The sequence below is a fragment of the Diaporthe batatas genome (assembly GCF_019321695.1).
Source record: "Diaporthe batatas strain CRI 302-4 chromosome Unknown Contig00019, whole genome shotgun sequence".
NCBI lineage: Eukaryota > Fungi > Ascomycota > Sordariomycetes > Diaporthales > Diaporthaceae > Diaporthe > Diaporthe batatas.
Window position 1 is genome coordinate 392886 of NW_025408566.1, and position 18463 is coordinate 411348.

General features: G+C 54.2%; 6 protein-coding genes across 6 annotated transcripts; 2 read left to right on the top strand and 4 right to left on the bottom strand.

Annotated features, from left to right (window-relative positions):
- Nucleotides 1-26: 26 nt before the first annotated feature.
- KVR01_012417 (uncharacterized protein) lies at nucleotides 27-2905 on the bottom strand (the record flags this gene model as incomplete). The annotated part of the gene is made up of 3 exons (XM_044794975.1): nucleotides 27-243; nucleotides 318-2053; nucleotides 2885-2905. The coding sequence occupies 3 exons, from the start codon at nucleotides 2903-2905 to the stop codon at nucleotides 27-29; spliced, it is 1974 nt and encodes a 657-aa protein (XP_044638605.1).
- Nucleotides 2906-4034: 1129 nt separating this feature from the next.
- Nucleotides 4035-4650, bottom strand: KVR01_012316 (uncharacterized protein; the record flags this gene model as incomplete). Its single annotated transcript, XM_044786954.1, has 2 exons — nucleotides 4035-4341; nucleotides 4418-4650. The coding sequence occupies 2 exons, from the start codon at nucleotides 4648-4650 to the stop codon at nucleotides 4035-4037; spliced, it is 540 nt and encodes a 179-aa protein (XP_044638504.1).
- Nucleotides 4651-9904: 5254 nt separating this feature from the next.
- Nucleotides 9905-10777, top strand: KVR01_012363 (uncharacterized protein; the record flags this gene model as incomplete). The annotated part of the gene is made up of 1 exon (XM_044793063.1): nucleotides 9905-10777. The coding sequence occupies one exon, from the start codon at nucleotides 9905-9907 to the stop codon at nucleotides 10775-10777; it is 873 nt and encodes a 290-aa protein (XP_044638551.1).
- Nucleotides 10778-11685: 908 nt separating this feature from the next.
- On the top strand, nucleotides 11686-13499 carry KVR01_012348 (uncharacterized protein; the record flags this gene model as incomplete). Its single annotated transcript, XM_044783944.1, has 3 exons — nucleotides 11686-12213; nucleotides 12281-12404; nucleotides 12546-13499. 3 exons carry the CDS (start codon nucleotides 11686-11688, stop codon nucleotides 13388-13390), a joined length of 1497 nt encoding a protein of 498 aa, XP_044638536.1. The 3' UTR covers nucleotides 13391-13499.
- Nucleotides 13500-13616: 117 nt separating this feature from the next.
- Nucleotides 13617-14782, bottom strand: KVR01_012374 (uncharacterized protein). The gene has a single exon (XM_044794790.1). The coding sequence runs from the start codon at nucleotides 14666-14668 to the stop codon at nucleotides 13850-13852; it is 819 nt and encodes a 272-aa protein (XP_044638562.1). The 5' UTR covers nucleotides 14669-14782; the 3' UTR covers nucleotides 13617-13849.
- Nucleotides 14783-15659: 877 nt separating this feature from the next.
- On the bottom strand, nucleotides 15660-18457 carry KVR01_012445 (uncharacterized protein). Its single transcript, XM_044794748.1, has 2 exons — nucleotides 16368-18457; nucleotides 15660-16317 (listed from the first exon to the last, which is right to left on the bottom strand). Exon 1 carries the CDS (start codon nucleotides 18364-18366, stop codon nucleotides 16963-16965), a length of 1404 nt encoding a protein of 467 aa, XP_044638633.1. The 5' UTR covers nucleotides 18367-18457; the 3' UTR covers nucleotides 15660-16317; nucleotides 16368-16962.
- Nucleotides 18458-18463: the final 6 nt, after the last annotated feature.

Here is an 18463-nt window from a genome sequence, read left to right on the forward strand (position 1 = left end):
TATATACAAAGCCTCTGCATCCAGAGCTACTTGACCTCCAGCCTTAGAGCATCGTACTGTACATAAATGCTCCTCGGCAACAGTGCGCTCTCATAGTCCGTAGCATTGAAAGGCAGGCTGAGAATGATCTCGTTCGTAATGTTCTTGCCAGCATGCAAGTAGCTTGTGGGGAAGGTCCACTTGTTGGAGACGTGGTAGCATGTAATACCACTGCGAACAGCGCACGAGGAAGACTGGTAGTATCTGTCGAGGTCATGTGTTAGCATACAGCCGCAACCAGAAAAGAATCACGGTATGCTTTGGGCCTGGTTACTCACGGGATCGTCCAGGTCTCGAGTTCATGGCCATTCATCACAACGGTGTAAGGAATGTTTGCGTACGGCTGCGAAGCGTTGAACACGTCGGTGTTTCCGGAGGCCGACTTCGCCCCGGCGAGCTGGATGGTGAAGACAGCCTCAGTCGTCCCCGCCAGGTCCTGGTCGTCCACGTCAAAAGTAACGGTCCAGTTGTTGATGTTCCCGTCGCCCTCGACTTGTGTCGGGCGGACAGAGTTGGCATACCCGCCAAAGACGGACCAGTGCACGTAGTTCAGGTCCGTGGCCTCATCGGAGGTGCCTACGCGGAAGTTGACACCGTTGGGGAAGTCGTCGAGGTAGTCGTACGCGGCCCAGTAGATGCGGTACTCTGGTGGGTGAAGGGGATGGTCTGGGTCCGGGTGGTCGCCGTGGAGCCACTCGCCACCGCTCTTGTCTGGCGTGCCAATCCTCCAAAGCTCCTTGCCGGCCGAATCGGCTTCCCAGGTGATGACCCCGCTGTCTGTCGTCTCTCCGGCCTCTACCACGATATCCTCTTGGACATAGTCACCAAAGATCCCGCTTGCGTACACGGTGAGCCGGTACGTGCCTGCCTTGATGCGGTCGATTTGGATCTCGCCCGTCTCGGCATCGATGTCAGCCCAGTACTGGTAGGCGTCGGTGTCGTTGCTGTTGTCCTGGAAGTCGAAGCCCGGAACCGACAAGATCGCAATCGCGTCCTCGCCACCCTCGGGGATCTCAACCGTAGCCTTCCAAGAGCCACGGCCGGAAGTGGGGACGTAGTTCGGCACGAGATGGGCAATGTCGTCGTAGAACTGTGCGTTCCACTCCGGGGTGGCCAGCTCGAGAGCCTCATTGTACAGGTCCTGCAGCTCCGTGCCCGGCTCGCCCTTGTTGAAGAAGTAGTACGACGGGCCGAATGTACGGTCAAAGCCGTCCACGATGTTGGGAGCCTGGTTTCCGTGGTGGTTTGAGACAATATAATTGTACACGATCCCGTCAACCACCAGGTCCGACCAGGTCGGGCCCCCGAAATAGGTATCCTTGGTGTTCATCACGAACCAAGAGCCGAAAGTAGACCCATCGTTGCTGTGCTTGCCGTCCGCGAACATGCCGTGGACTTTCTGGTCCCTCCACGTGGTGGAGAAGGTGTACTTGGTGAAGTAGTCAGAGACAGCCTCGACGTACGGATCTGCAGTCCTGTTGCCGAGGTACCAAGTCGCATCCTGTACGGTGTATGCCAAAGAAGAGTTGCCTGCTGCGGGGTTTGGGACGGGTGAGGGCCCGTGGAACTCCGAGTCTGTGACCAGCTCTGTCCAGAGCGGTGTGTTGGGCCTGAACAAGGTCCGGAATTCTTGGAAGACGCCCGACGTAGGGGTTGTCTTGTTGTGATAGGCAAAGCGACTGAACATGTGCAGGCCAGTCTCGCCGTCTCGGAGGAACCAGTACTGCTCAAGGATCTGGCCGGTGGGAGCATAGACCTGGCTCATGGATATCCCTCCGTAGGACACGTTCAGCGAGTCAACGCCAGAGTAAAGGGTGTAGTTTGCATTCTGGGACCCCGGGCTGTAGAATCCTTTGGGGGTGCAGTAACAGTCCAGGTATGGCCCAATGCCGCTGGAACCGGCCGCTGTGCCGAGCAGGTTCTGCCCATCCAGGTAGAGGTAGTTGATAGCCCCGGTTGACTTGTTGACGGCGGCAGTCAGCCTGTCGTTGGCGAGGAGCAGGTACGCGTCGGTCTGGTTCGCAACCAGGGTGCCTTGGACAGTTGCTGCGAGCGAGAGGAGGGGCAGGATGCCTCGCCTAAGCAGCGGTTGGAAGTGCATCTTGACGGTTGAATGAGAGAGTGTTTGCCCAGGCCCTTGCACCGTCTCCAAGGGAGAGGCAGGGCCCCGTCGCACGCGTCTGAGATGTCGCCATCGTGCAGATATACCTGGCCCGTCGTGGCACGCTGCCCCGAGGATGGACTCGGTGCATGGTCATGCGTCAGTCAATTGGGCGGAATATTGCTGGCGAAGGAGGGTGAAAGTCCGTGGCGGTGGAGATGGGAAATTGGAATGGCAGTGGGGCTCCCCCCATAGTCGACGTTGGTCTTCCCCAGACAAGCAGGCGGCGGCGTGACTAGCCTGCCTAGCGGTGCGGAGAACTCTGGGGGATGGACCACTCTGCTGGGAGAAACACCCATGGGTCATGGGTCTTCGGTCTATTGAAGGCCGGATCGCCAGGGCAGGCCAAGCCGTGGGGATGCACATCACGGAACGCATCCTGTCTGCCCTGGCATGCATGCCTAACCAGAAGGGCTGAGGGGGGAGGGGCGATCACTCTGGCCATCAAGTGGTATTCCACGCACCCCCCCTTGCCTTCCCGAGTGCACAAGAGAGCCCGCAGAGGTACTGATGTAACATTGCTCTTTGTTTGACCTTGGGCACCGAGTATAGTGACGGATGATGCCGGGGTCATGTCGCTGCCAAGTTTCGTTGCGCTTGACGTCCTCTCTTCAGAACAGGTGCCCATCGGCACTCGCTGGCGGCTGACAGACGGCTCGCTAACGGCGCCAAGGTCGTGTAGACATCTCTGGTCTCACTTGCCATCCTCGAGTGCCTGTAAAACATCAGAGGCACACGACAATCATGCAGCCAACATTGGCCACTTTCGCGTCTGAAGAGTACATACCAGTCACGCCCAGCTTGGAAGAGATGTACGACTTGAATGACACGCTCAGAACAAGTCATTTATCATGCGCCTGTGTGTAACACAGACAAAACATTTTTTGGAGGGGCGGGCGCTGCAGGCCTATGAGTGTGTAGTAGCATCGTCCGATGCTCTGGGTCGTCAATCGCTGGTCTCACACACTCGAAGCTTGTTGTCGTCATTCCTGTGCGGCGACACCCGGGCGGCTGCCGATTAAGCTTCCCGCGAGAGCTTGGCTACGCCGCTACGGCAAAGCTAACTTGTAAATCAACAGCACGTCCTGTACGCACAGCAATAAATAAGTTATCCTGCTGCTTTCGGTTGGGCATGCAGTTTGGCTTCAACAGAAGGCTGGCGCATGAGCAGCTGGTGTTGACCAGAGATCGCGTGATCACGACGAGCTTATGGGAGATTTCCCGCGACCGCGAGAGCAGTGGGGGTGCATTGCACACCCGGCATTGCTCAATGGTGGTAAATTCCGTGTAATGTCTGTGTCTCAGAAGAATGTAAACAATTACTAATGCTGCTATCGTGATATCGTGACCCGTAAAACTTGCCGATCTTCTAATCGAAAGCCTCTGTTGCGTTCTCCTGTCAATGTTGCAAGAAGATGCCCACGGCCACCTCTGCAATAAACACCGAAAGCCGCCCCCTCTGAGTGGGAGCTATGCCAATCGGTGATGCAGATGACCGGGTCAACGGGGTTCTTGGTCGGCGGTAGGCATCTTACGGCGCTGCTTCCTTCTCGCTGGCCGGAGGACCGCCCGAGGCCTCCAGCCGCCATAGTCGCCGACAGGATGCTACGAGCCGAGCAAGGAATGCACGGATTGTCATTGTCTGGGCGTTTTGCGCTGCTGGCTCTCCCACAGTGCTCAACACGTGGTTCCAGGTCGGATGCCCTCGAACTCGATCCCTGGTGCAGAACTGGCACACAACCCCCTCCTTGATTGGTTTCAGGGCCCATGGCGCATCACCTACAACGCGCGAATCATATACTGCCCGATTGTGTATCGCCTTCTCGTCGGTGTCCTACATCTTCACGGCGTCGGGATACTTGGGCGGGCTTCCTTTGCCCTGCAACTTGTTTATGTCGGTTCGCTCCGCGCCTGCACCAAACGGGTTATCTGCCTCTACGAGTTGCTGTGTAGCCAAGCGATTGGCTTGTGCGTGTGACGAATTCAGGTTGCCGCTCTTGGCTCCTTGCTTGCTAGGCATGACGTCGAGGCCGTAGTCGGATGCGTCGTGGTCGTCGTTTGCGAATTCAGCTTTTGCGTTGCGCTGGGCCCGCAGGTGAAGCATGAACAGGATGCCGATGACGGCCATGAGGAAGACGGCTCTGCAAGACATCAGCGACCGATCAGCCGACCGCCTCCCGGGCGCTGCAGGTCACACGGAGGTTATCAAAGACGTACCCAATTGCTGCCCCGATCCCGATCTTGGAGTCTGTGGATATGGAGGGCTTCTCGCAGGTGTTGACCTGATCGTTGTCTACACAGTCCTTTCGAGCAACCAGGACCGAACGGGCTATACTGATGCCCCGCCTCAGGAGGCTGTCGGAGCTGGGGACGGAGCCAGTGGCCATGGTTGTGTCCATCGCTGCCCGGGCTGCCGGTGACCGAATGTCGCGAGAATGTAACCTCTCCATGGTGCGTGCTGTGGTGTGTCTGGTGTGGTGCGTCCTGCTGCTTCTCCGAGATTCAGGTACTGGGGATAAGGAGCGTGGCTGCCGAGGCTGCGGAGCGTGGACTGCAGGTGGACTGAGGGTGGTGTAGCGGTCGCCAGACGACAGAGACAGAGACAGAGACAGCAGATAGAAACAGCGGCGACGTTGTGAATGGGACCAAAGGTGGTGGTCCAAGTCGCGAACGGCAATGTCAATCGAGTCAATGAGTGTGCTGAAGTGGTGAAAACGGCCCCGAGAGTCCCTGCGTGATCGATGTGCCGCGGCAAGGTCGGTCGGTCGATCGGTCGGTTGGTGGTTAGGACAAAGGAATGCACGGAGAAGGTAGGGAGAAGGCTAGAAGGGGGCCCAGTCCGCGGCGACCCACAGCCTGCAAATCCACACGGTCCACACCTCACTAACAACACGAAAGGGGGCTGGCTCGAGTGCTGTCAAGGGAAAGTGAGGGCGGGTTGGCAGGTGCAGGGTGGCTGGCGCAAGGGAAAGGATCGGAAGAAAAATGCAGCGTCTGCGTGGAAACAAAAGAGTGGCAAGACTGGAATGGAAGGAGTGAGCAGAGGAAATCGGCCCCGGATGCCCAGAGCAGGCAGGACAGGGAGGTAATAAGAAGAGAAGGCGAAGAAGGCGCGATGGAAAGAAAACAAGGCGCCGTAATGACCGAGGGCCAAGAGGCTACGGTGCACCGTCTACCACAGAGGCACGGAGGACGGGGGTAGCCCAAATTTGGTGGTCAGAGGATCTCGGGAGGAGCAGAGAGTGTGGCTTTGCCAGGCCTGGACTGTCTGGACTCTGGGCTGTTGGCTCCTGTGCTGCTGGGTTGCTGGGTTCCTGCGGCGGCAAAAGCTTACTCTGTATTAGCGGGCTCCGTGGGTGTGGCAGTTGTGGCAGGAAGTGGTACGTTACTGCTGGAGATTCCAGCGCATGGCCATGGCCCCCCTGGCGCGTCCCCTGGGCCCCCTGTCGACCCCAGCAGCAACGTCCATGCAGGGTCCACATTAAATGCAGGAACGGGCAGCCCATGGCCGCCACGATTGGCCAATGGGGACGGCAGGGGCGAGTCGGAAGCGGAAAGGAGCGGCCAGATTAGAGGGGCTCCCCTATGTGACGCTTGGAAAATAGATGCGACTCTGCTCGCCCTTCCCCAGGTTTTGACTCGCGCTGTCTCGGCATTCTGAAGCAGCTGGGCTCCTGGTTTTGGATCAATCGTATTGCGCATCTGCGTACGGGCTGACGGAGTACATAGTACATAGACGCTGCCATATGCATCACCATGGCGTGTCACCGTCACCCAGGCTGCCAGGCGTGTCACGACAGCCAGTCGGTCGATGGCAGGTGACGACATGACGACACGTTCACACGCCGACAATGCATGAACATGGCCCCCAAAACAAAACAAACATGCACGCAGTGAAGCATCCGACGATACCACGAGATTAAAACAATGTCGCCAGCGTTTCTCCATCGTCCGCAGCCGTGACCAAGCAATCAACCCCTCAAGTGCCAATTAAATGACCCGAGATACCCTGTGATCCGCCTGCACGACGCAATCAAACCCAAATGGAGGCAAAAGGAACGTGGTGCTCGACCCTCCCCGTACTACGTACTCCGCACCACGTGCTGCTCTGGCTGCCAGTCGCACGTCGGAGAATTCCACAGGACCAGTCGTGCACTCGTCGTCGCTGGCCTCGGTGGGAGATGAGAGATGAGAGACGAGAGATGAGAAACAAACTGCGCACAACAGACGCATTGCGACTCGGCACAAGGACGGCAGGACGGCTAACTGACCACGCGGCATTTCTCTCGGCCTCAATACTCGCGTCAGTGGGTATCTGAACCCTCACAGATACGAGGTCTTAAAAAAGGTGCGGCGAGCCGGGCCCTACGAGACCTTGCACAGCGACCGCCACTGGCTGTCGGGGAACCCACGGCCCCGGCGCCCACGTCAGGGTTAGGGCTCCGAATCAGATAACCTTGACAAGATGGCATGGGTTTCGAGGCAGAAACCCGAGATGTCGAAATTGATCTTCATCACAATCTGCTTTTTGTGGTTTCTTCATCTTCGCCCCCTGCAACAATCCCAACTGATCCCCCATTGATTGAGCAGCTATATATTGCGGCGGTTTGGTATCGAGGTGTCATGACCGGTCTTGCTTCTGAAATTGTGCCCAAGCCCCCATGAAACTGTTCTCGCGGCTTGATACGGGATGAGACCATAAGTTAATGGGTACTTGGAGTGGGACCTCCCAGAGTGCTGATCACCTACCTATTAAGCCGCGGCAATAAGGCTGATGGGAGGCTTATTAACAGTCTCCTGGACCCAACGAAGCAGACATGCCATCAAATGAGACGGCCGATCTTAAAGTTTTGCTCTGACGGTTCCGGCCCGGGGATCTTGTCGTCCCGTCCCTCGGAAGATAGAGAAATGATTGACATGCCAAAGTGCTGCGAGATATCCGCTGCACAAGTAGGTCGGCTTCCTGACACAGCGTCCATATGGCCTGTGCACACTTTCAAAGGGTTAAATTATTTAGATTTAAACCTGCCTTTTACGGACTAAGTGTTTGCTTAAGAGTATATTCTTATCTCCGAAATCTCTATAGACTATAAGCATAGCTATAGTTAAATTATCAAGTTATTTTACATCTAATCCCCATACATATAACATATATATATTATCTTCATACAGCGGTAGACACTTAAGACCTTATGTTAGTAAACTTGTAAATGAATAGTCAGGTCGGTAATAAGAGACACGGTTCTATACTCTCGAAGGAAAGCACTTAGTTTTCTTTTTTAAAATCTAGCTGAAAATCAATTAGAGGCCTCCCTCAGCCAAACATACCATACCAGGCAGATTTATTACGGAAACACCTAGGGATGTCTCTAATTCCATAGCATGTTATCTCTAACGTACCATATTAGGGCCCTTTGAACCCCTATATGGTACTGAGCGGTAAATCTTTCCCCGTGGAGCCTCACTGTCCTGTCTCACGTTGACAATATAAAGGAGGTCGGCGTTGGTTTGCGGGGAGGCCATTTTCTCGTTGGCCCACCATACCCTAATCTCAACACCCACACTCTCATCAATCTACGAGTGTAGAGCACAGCATATCCCCTGCATAGGCACCAACGAAATGGACGACCGGTTTGTGAAGACGCCGGCTCCAGAGGATTTGTGCAGAACTAGTTTTGCTTCTGTTCCGCATACATCCAGGGACACACATGTCACCTTCATGCAGTAGTAAAAACTCAAGACCTAGCATTCAAAAAACATATACCATCTACAACAGTGGTTAAAATACAATAGGTGCATGTGGCCTCAGCCTTGTAGCGCATAGATAAGGCTAAGGGGCACCGTCTTGATGGAGTGCGTTTAAAATCCTACCTAGAAAACTTGGCCGTCGCTGGGCGGCCGTCCTCGGCCTCTTTGGTTTGGTCATTATAGGAACCTAGGTAGCTGAGGCGTGTGGCAGAAGAGGCTTGCGAGGGAGGGAAATTGTGCAGCTGGCTGTGGGTGATGGAGAGATGGTAGGAGAAGAGTAGTGATGGCGTTGCTTCCTTCCGATTTGGGATTCCCTGAAATTTCCCTGGCACAAAAGACTTTTCTTAGGTTTCCTTGGGGTTTCACTGAGGTTTCTCTGAAATTCCCTGGGATTTCCCTAAGATTTCCCTAAGATTTCCCTGAGATTTCCCTGAGATTCCCCTGGGATTTCCAACTAACATTCCCCGTGGCCAGGGAGTGTTTAAAGCCAGGTACCTAGGAATTAATGGTCCAGAGGTAATAGTTCTGGGAGAGACACAGTGATATGCTACAACTACCTGCCCCTCCAGCCCAGCTAGGCAACACCAACCACGAGCAGCCACCGGCACGGCGTCACCAGCTAGTAGAGGACCACTTCAATGTTCGGATCTGAGAAAGCTGGCCCACAGTCAGAAGACGGAGTGCGGCGTAAACGTCTCCTCCCGCCTAATGCATTAGGGCTGAACACGTCGGCATACACTTGACCGCGAGCTCGAGGCGCAGGTCTCAGAGGCAGGGCTCGCCGCCATACTTCTACACTACTTCTCAGTAACACATCATACACATTCATGGCCCTTAGGTTTTAAACCTATAATTAGAACACCTAGGCAAATAATTATCAATTCTATAGCTAGGACCTAACTCCTATCTTACACAAATAGAGACACATATACTAGTAAGCATATGCCAGTCTAAGAAGGCTGCCTATCAACAAGCAAAATCCGTTTTCAAGGACAGGATAAGACAAGAAATATGGCTGGAAGCATCCCGACGGAAAGGCCAATCTCATCGAATAAAGCTTTCGCAAGACTCAAAAGTCCCCGTCAACTACAATCCAATGGGCCCTACACATAGCCCCCGTCTTTTGTACCTAGGCATGTTGTCGAGGGAATGCCCATGTGCCAGAATCCGAACGTTAGAACTACCTAGGTAAATATGGGCAGCTCCTTCATGTCACCAAGTGGTTAGCGCGAGTTCTTTTCTACTTTGGTTGCTGGGCATTTTGATATACCCGGATCGAGTTACATTCCACAAACATTTGAAGTCACATAAACCTACGAAGGGAGATGGGCTCTCGAGAGTATATCGTAGGAAACTGTGTCCACAGTAATGTACTATGTAGTAGCTGCTCGAGGGCCGCGAGTGGGTACAGCACTGCCAAGCTATGGCTGCCCCACTGGTGGAGCTGGAGATAATCGGATCTATGGTCTAACACCATGGTTGATATCGGGAAACCCACATCTCCCCAATGAGCGCATGCTGTTTCCAAGGGCAGATATCAACGCAACGGAGATTAAGCTTTTGTCTCGGAGCATGCGTGCTGTCCGAAAGCCGGGTTGGACCTGGAAGTTGCCGGGCTTCGGTGCCGGCGTGCGGGATCAATTCGGCGCCGCATGAGAATGTCAACCCCTGACTCACGGAGAACCACTGTAATAGCTGCGCATTGTAGGACTGGCTCATGAATCACGTCGATAACTCTTGTTAGTGGGACCCGGAAACTCTGAATTTGTCAAATACGCCACAGGCTAACAGCACATGCTTGAGAGCGGTCAACTGGTGTAAGGCAATGTGCATGAGTACGGATATTTAAACACAGAGAGCATTGCCACCCGGGCAACAAGAGCTCGACCGCCCAGTTTTATCAAGCTATTCAAAGGAAAAAATTCCAAGCCAAACCTCTGAAAGCAAAGCACCAAAATGCCAACACAACCCAAAGTCTTCCTCATCACCGGCTGCTCTTCCGGCCTGGGCTACTCCCTCGCCAAGGCAGCCATCGCAGCCGGCCACAAAGTCATAGCCACCTCACGCAACCCATCCAAGACGCCAGAAAAGGTAGCCGAGATCACCTCCTTGGGCGGACTCTGGGCCGCATTGGACGTGTCCTCTCCATCTTTGGAGACCCAGTTTCAAGAGACTATACTCCCGCTAGCCAAAGGCAAGATCGATGCCGTCATAAACAACGCTGCCATCGGCCTCACGGGCGTCGTGGAGGACATTGAAATAGACGCCGCGAGGGGCGTCTTCGAGACAAATGTCTGGGGCATAATCAGACTCAGCAAGCTCCTCGTCCCGCTGATGAGGGCCCAGGGCGGCGGCAGCATCGTCAACATCTCCAGTACGACAGGTGTTCTCCCCATCCCCAACGTATCGGTATACTCAGCAACAAAGGCGGCGGTGGACGCCTTCACCCTCGCCCTGGCAGCGGAGGTCGCCCCTTTCAACATCCGCGTCCTCATCACTACGCCTGCCGGGATCCGCACGCCGTTTGCGGACAACTCTGCGGCCCATAGCAGTTCATCGCTGAGATCCGAATACAGGGGAACCGAGGTGGAGGCCATGGTGAAAATGGTAGAGGACCCGGCGGCGTTCAAGATCGACCCAGATCGTATGTCAGAGGTAGTCGTGCACGCTGTTGATGGCACGGGCCCATTCGAGGGCAAGCCAAAGGATTTCATCAGGGTTCCGTTTGGTGATGATGCACTGCGTATGATCAAGGTGCGGGTTGACGAGCTGAACGCAGCGATGGAGAACTTCTCGGGTATGGCCCAGGGCGTCGATGTCTTAAATTGAGATAGATGGTCGTATGAGATATTAGATGTAGCACTACATTCATGTTGAATTATGCTTTTCATTTTGTCTTAGTTCGCCCAATTCCAGTCATAGGAGCTTGCTGTTGTACGTGCAAGCTTAATGACAAGAATACTGAATAATATGCCAGCGAAGCACGGCGCCAGATGTCATGACAGTACTCCAAGCGCACAGAAGTACTACCCATTTAGACATACTAGTATCCAAATACGGCTGGCTCACCTCAGATGAGCTGCCTGCTGGCTTGTACATCACTAACGAAGAAACAGAATAGGCACCGAGTTTCACAGACATTTTACATTGTCACAGCCACGTTGAAAAGGATCCAAGAATTTGAGCGAGGAGCCCTATGGATTGTGCCTCTGATCTGTTATTTTCAAGGATGAATTTCCACAGAAGACATCTTGTGGCCATGTAGTTAGCAAGCCGCCGCGCAAAGCTCATGCTGTTTATGAAAGGGCTGCAATTTTCGAGAAATCATCTTCTCAACGTTGTGATTTTTGCATTTGCTGCAGAGCTTGTGCATATGCATGATCAACGGCCAAGATTGGGCGGTAAACCTTAAATAGATGGGATCGCCTTTGGCAGGACGGGATGGAGCCGGGCGTGCCCGCGTACCTAGGTACCCAGGTACGCCGGAGCCCGTTCGCAGCAAGCATGCATGCTGTGCTACTGTTTGCTTTATGGCAAGGATGGGGCGCTGGCCTTGCTTTGGCGGGAAATTGAATCGTCGTTCCTTCCCCGCCGCACCACTCCAGCGAGCCCCCTATGGGTCGAGAGCTTCAAATGGACCTTCTTCTATCTTTGAGATGCTTGAAGTGCAGCATCGAGCGAACTACAACATTTAATCCTTGCATAGCTACTGGACTCGCATGTCAGGACAGTTCAACATGTATTTTTACATCCTCACCCTACTCGTCGGGCTCTGTGGTGCCTCTTCCCATCTCAACAAGAGATCTGAAGAATTCGCCATCGATCGCTACAACTTCCCCTATGTACCATTCGACATAGGCGAGTCCTATGGTGGACTCCTTCCCGTTTCGTCCAATCCCAACGATACCCAGAAATTATACTTCTGGTTCTCGCCATCCGAGAACCCCGAAGCCAGCGAAGACATCACCATCTGGCTCAATGGCGGGCCTGGGTGTTCGAGTCTGATTGGATTACTCCAGGAGAATGGCAATTTTTTATGGCAGGCCGGCACAGCGCAGCCGGTCGCTAACCCCTGGGCTTGGACCAAGCTCACGAACATGGTCTGGATCGATCAGCCGGTCGGCGCGGGATTCTCTCAGGGCGAACCCACCGCTTATGGCTCGGACGACACCGCTGACCAGTTCTTGGGGTTCTGGAAGAACTTCATCGACACATTCAACCTGACGGGCCGGAGTGTGTACATCACAGGAGAGAGCTATGCCGGCGTGAGTTTTGCCGGAGATCACATCTACCAATTCAAGCCTTGCAGAATCCTGACTTGCTGCTCGCCAGAAATATATTCCTTATATTGCGGAGGCGATGCTCAATGCCAATGATACGGAGCCTGGCTACTACAACGTTCAAGGAACCATGCTGATTGATCCGGCAATAGGCCCAGACGTGGTGCTTGTTGAGAGTAAGTTTTCTGATCCCCGTCCACTGCCATGTTGTCACTTTTGACCCCGATGGCTTCACACGGGGCATCCTGATATTTCTGTGACCCTGACTGCCAACAGCCCGTCTTCTCCAGACTACAAGCAAGCTGACTGACTAACAGTTCCCATGCTCAACTATGTCGAGAACAACCAAGCATTTCTGCGCCTCAACTCCACATTCAAGGATGAGATGCGCATAGCCCATCGAGACCAGTACAATTATTCGTCCTTCTTCGAGACCTATTTCAAATTCCCCACGGCGGGTCCCATGCCGACCAGGCCTGACATAGACGAGGGGTCCTCACCTTTCCGGAACTACGTCACAGAGGCTGCCGCTCTCATCAATCCCTGCTTTAACGTCTACCACATAACCGATACATGCCCAAGCCTATATGACCCGCTCCAAACATTGAGTTCCGCAGACACCAGCCTAGGAGGCTACTTCAACCAGACCGAGGTCCAGCAGGCAATGAACGCTCCACGTGTCTCCTACTCCACTTGTGCTCCGCGATCCGTCTTTGTTGATGACAGCGCGACCGGAGGTCCGGGGAATGGCGGTGACCTGGCCCCCCCGGCGTCTTTTGCAGCATTGCCGGCCGTGTTCGACCGCGTGCCGCTGAACCTGGTGCTCAATGGCGCCCTGGACATGCTGATCCCGTCGGTGGGCACCCTCTTCGCCCTACAGAACGTGACCTGGCGGGGAGCAACTGGCTTCAGCGCTGAGCCCACGCAAACCTTTATCGTTCCTCCTGCAGGAGGGGATGCCGGCCTCACAGGTCAGGCAGGTGAGATGGGCACCTGGGCCTATGAAAGGGGCGTTGTGTTTGTTGATGTTGCTGGTGCGGGCCATGAGCTGCCTGAGTACAATCCCAGTGCTGCATTCAGGCTGCTTGAAGTCATGCTGGGAAGGGTCGGTGTCGAGGAGGGCCTCGGGCAGGGTGTTGACTGGACTACGCCGCTGGAGTGAACCTCGGGACTTGATCTCCAGTGTCAACTCCACAGCCCAGATAGTCTGGGACATGGAAGCCGGCTCGTCAAAAGGTGACACTACAACCTGAATAAAACCTTTGATGCTCCCGTGACGAGAAATTGCTTGCTGCCCTTGGCCAAATCATTTCCTCTGTGGAGACCGTGTATCGATCCATTTGCCGTATTCTTTCAGTACGCAAGAATTCAGCTTTTGTCCTCACTGGCACATAGAAATGAGTTCAAGAATTATTGATATCTCTGGTTCTGAGGCCATTGTATATCACTCTTTGTTACTTTCGAAATTTCTGGATAGACAGTAGGACACGTTCATCCGATTCTTTGTGCCCACTGAAATTCACTTGAATGATCGTGAGGAACAGCCACTCAAGTTTGTAGGCGTAAGCTCAAAGTATCCTTGTTGAAGCTCTCCTGATAGAACCCCGTTGCCACCAGTCAACTAGTCCGAAAGTGTTGTCCAAACCCTGGTAATCAGCTGCTTCGCTATGGCATTGGCCGAAGCAAATGGCTTGACCTTCTTCCCATCGTGCTCTTCCTCGTACTCATCAGTTCTGAAACTAGCAACGACCTCCCCCTTGAACGGGCTTGGGGGCTCCGACCAGACATGCGTCACAGCATCATTGAAACATTCAATGTTGACCGCCTTGTACCCCCTCGCCGCGGCGTCTCGCATGAGGTGCCGAGCAAGAGCGCCCATGATTCCTTTTCCCTCATACTCGTATCTTGTGCTGGTCGCATTGCGCATGAGGATCTCTCCCCGTCGCTTCGCAGGCCTCCAGCTCTGCAAGGGCCGGGGGTCCCGTCTGTCGAGTTCGGCATAGCAAGTCCCAAAGACAGGCAGTGTGGCGACCAGCGGCTCCATGCGGTCGTTGTCCAGCTTGTCAATGCCGTCATAGCAAAGGGCGATGCTGACGAGGGGAAAGTCCATCGCTTCGAGGAGCTCCTCCCGAGTGTAGTCGTTGTGCTCGGGGTCCCAGTAGAATCTGCCGTTGGTCAACGCGGATTCAGGTTTCTTGTACTGGTACTCCTTGTCGAAGACACCAATAGACATGCCGGAGCTGATCTGGTGATGCACCAGGTAGCCAGCCCCTTGCATCATTCTGTTGAAGCGGGCGCCCATGGCCTCTGGGTAGACATTAGGGAAGATGGTGCTGTGGAACACGTTGCTGTGGCACATTATGGCACCGACCCATTGCGCATGCTCTGGTTCAAGCTTGCGGATCTCATAACGAGGCGGCAAGTTCGTCGGGTTTGCCATTATGGTTGTATGTCTTGGGCTCTCACGGCGTGGGTGTGGGCATCTGAAGCTCACAGTCTGGGGCGTACGTAGGTACGAGAGGTTGTCGCTGCACAAGTGTGCGTGGCCAAAAACCAGTTGACTAACCTCTGGAAAAGAGGGGAAGATGTGCATAGGCGACACCACCAGCACTCAAGTGAAATAAATGCAGGTATGCGAATAATGCTGACGTGAGAATGTACCACGAGCATCTTCTGGTTGAAGCCTAGTGTGTGTATGCACGCGCATCCGATGCTACATCTGAAGGGCACAATTACAAGACTCCGAGGACCTTCAACTTGGTATTCCCGAGGTCATGAGTGGCTCGGTTTCACATATTAACATAGTGCTTACCGGCGTCAGACTAGGCTACTCGTATCTCACGATAGCTTCAACCTTGGCACTTGTCAACTGGACCAGCGCGCATAGGGACGGCCTAATACTGAGACTTGTAGAGCAGATTGTTAGCCACTTAGACAGGACCAGTTTATAGAGGTAGACTATAAGAGTTTGTTTATTAATCTAATGTAATAAAACCTACGTATTTTATCTAAAAAGATATAATAATCTATATAAATTCTATTTTTATTAAAAGTAGTTTGACTTTTAATTCATATATCATCCAGTGTGATCCCAGCCAGGACTATTGCTGGGCCGATAGGGACACTTGCACAAGGCAGCACAGGCTCGGAACGGTGTGTGTTATCAGCCGGCCTATATGGTCGATGTCTGCAACAGCTTTGGTGGTCCCTACAAAACTAACAGATTTTAGTTCCCATAAAACAGGAATCCTCCCAATTATCTTTTGTGTGGAGCTGACAATTGTGTTTGAAGCGGGTGCCGACTCCTGGGTCATTGCGACCCTCTGGGGCCGTGGGCCTCGGGATGCCATGAACAGAACGCGGACCCATGGGGATAGGGATTTGACCATGCAATATGCAGTGACGAGTTCTCCTTTTCACAATCACATGGATTTTGAATACCAAACAAGCAATGAAATATTTTCTCTGCGTGGGCCTGTTCGTTCGGAATACCTAGGTGCTTGACACTGACCATGTAATGCACTGAATGATTTTGGATTGCAACCTATCCCTTTCTTGACGAAATATACCTTTCTCAGGGCCGAATAAAACCGAACCACTAATTTGCCATAGCCGCAAGTAGATTCTTGTGAATCTGCTCCGCACCAGACTGAACCTGGCCCTTCACCAGCCCCTTGAGCATCACATTGCAATCAACTTGGATGCTCACTTTCAGCTGCAACCCATCCGGTCCTTCTTCGATGGTCCACAGCCCTTCGTTGACGACCCCCATCGCGGAGCTGGCACGGTACCACAGCCCATCCACAAGGTCGACGACCTCATAATCGGTGTTGACCTTGGAGTCAAGGACGGGGTTGGGGACTTCGTTCTGCACGGTATACAACTTGACGTCGGCCCCGGAGCCGGCGCTGCGGTCCTGGATTTCCGAAGGGAGCTTGTGGTCGGCGCCGCTGTCATTTGGTAGTTCCTTGTGCCACTTGTAGTGTTCTGCCGCGCGGAAATATCCGCCATGGTCGTGCAGCACCGCTACTGCCTTTTCTCTACTCACGCCTGCGGGGATCAGGCCCGAGAAGGTCAGTTCGAAGCGACCTGAACTACCTGTTAGCTCGGTTCCTACTTGGATGTGGACTTGCACCTACCCATCGTTGACAGTGGTGAAGAGCTTCAGGGAATGGAATGGGTGAGCAGGTGCTGGCAGCTTTGGAATGATGAAGGACCCTGACACGGGATCTTTGGAAGGGAGAGCTACGGGTATTTAAAAGCGTCGTCTTATGGGAAAGAAGCTCGTGGCGTTGTTGACAGGCGATGTTGATCTCGTCCGTCCTATAATTGATGCATCATAGCTGTCCATGGGGAAGAGCTAGGTGATTGGCCGTCTTTGTACCATTGCCTCAGCACAGCCCGCTGTTTCAACACCAGGACCACGCCTCTTAATCGTATTCGCATTCAAATTGCCATAACAAGAAATTCCGTAAGCCTTGTGCAGGACCATAAAACAATATAACCTCGCCCCCCCGACTTATCACCCATGTTTTGTCAAAGCAGTCAAGGAGGATGGGCGATGGACACAGTGGACGGCGCACCTCGATACCGAGTCAATCAGAGTCACATGCCTGCCCGTGTGGTAACGATTTGAGATTTCTGTCTGATGTGCAAACAACCACAGCCTGGCGGAGCAACCGGGCCCGATCAGTCGCTCCGTGCCAGTCCGAGCGCCTGGCTAGCCCGGGCCCTTCAGAGGCTCTGGCTCCGGTTTCTGAGCCTGCCAAGCCGATGGTTGATATTCCAATCAATGTGTCCGATCCAATTCGACATCCTGGTCTCGAGAATGGGCTCGTACTCGGGCATCTTCATCATTTTCCGGAGAAAGAACCCGCTCTCACCGCGTTGCACAGAGCGGAGGACATAGTCGATTCGATGCAGAACCGACTTGGTCTCCTCGTCAAACTGCAGCCCGGCGTGCCGCATCTCCTCGAGCAGCGCAAACACCCCGGGCACGTCGCCGAATCGCTCCCACATGACGGTCAGTAGTTTGTTGTAGAATGATGTGCTGACACCGAGAACATAGGACGGGAGCCCGAGCTCTTTGATGCGTGGCAGGAGCGAGAAGGCCAAGGGCGATGGGCGGGAGAACTTGTTGTCTAACATGTGCAGGGCATCGAGGAGGAGCATGGGGTAGATCGGCCCGTAGGTGTCCATGTTGAGAAGAGGTTTAGGAGCCGCCGCCGAGGCATCAGCATTGGCGCCTTCGTCCCCTGCGGCTGCCTTCTTCTTCCTGCTCGGCTTCTGTTTCTGCGGTTTTGACCCTGGCGGCGCTGCAGCGAGACCGAGCTTGTCGACCAGGCTGAAAACCTCCTTCTCAACGACTTCCCAGAGCGCAAAGTCGTTCTCGGCCTTTTCCATCTTGGCCCTGATCGTGAGCCTTGCCTCCCGACGCGATGCGTCCGCCTCGACCTTCCTGGCTAGATTGTCGGTCGATGCGACGGCCTCGACTGCGTCCGCCTCGACTGCGTCCCTTTCTAGCCCCAAGCCTTCTTGACCGCCGCCTTCTGTAGCCACGGGGATGTCTCTGGCAGACTCCATCATGCCGTAAGCCGTTCTTGCCGCCCGCCTCAGACTCGGTGGGAACTGTAGGAGTGCCTCTTCCCGCTCGGCGGCCGAGAACGTCGACTGGAGTGGCGAGAGGGGGTCCAGCTCATTTACGTTTGGCGTGGAGGCTGACTGCTTTTCGGCAGCATCCTGCATGATGGCGTTGACATTGAAGGGCGCGCCATCATAAAGACCTTTCAGAAAGTTCGGTTCTTTCTGCGCGAGGCTCGGCGCATTCTGTTTCTTTGGGGTGACAGTGGGCAGGCTCTTCCCCTTCTCACTGATCTCCCTGAAGATCGACTCGAAGGCCTGGCGCTCAAGGGGGGTGATGGTGCCCTTAACTCCGACCTCCGAGCCTCTGCGTGCGTCCGGGTTCTCGAGGTCGGGAGGTAGTTCGAAGGGGATTGGGTCGCGCTCGGCTTGTCGTCGTCGACGACTCGGCGATGCGTGCAACGACCGGGCGAGGCGAGTTGGAGCAACAGGTCCGGATCTTGCGTACCGGGCCAGTGTCCGTGTCTGGAATAGGAACGGTGTCAGAGTTGCAGACATTTTCAGTCGAGAAGTCCCATGAGTCTTCAGCCGTGAGCTCGTCGAGCTGTTTGTTGAAGCAGAGACAGCAACCCGCGATGCGATATGCGCCGCTTCT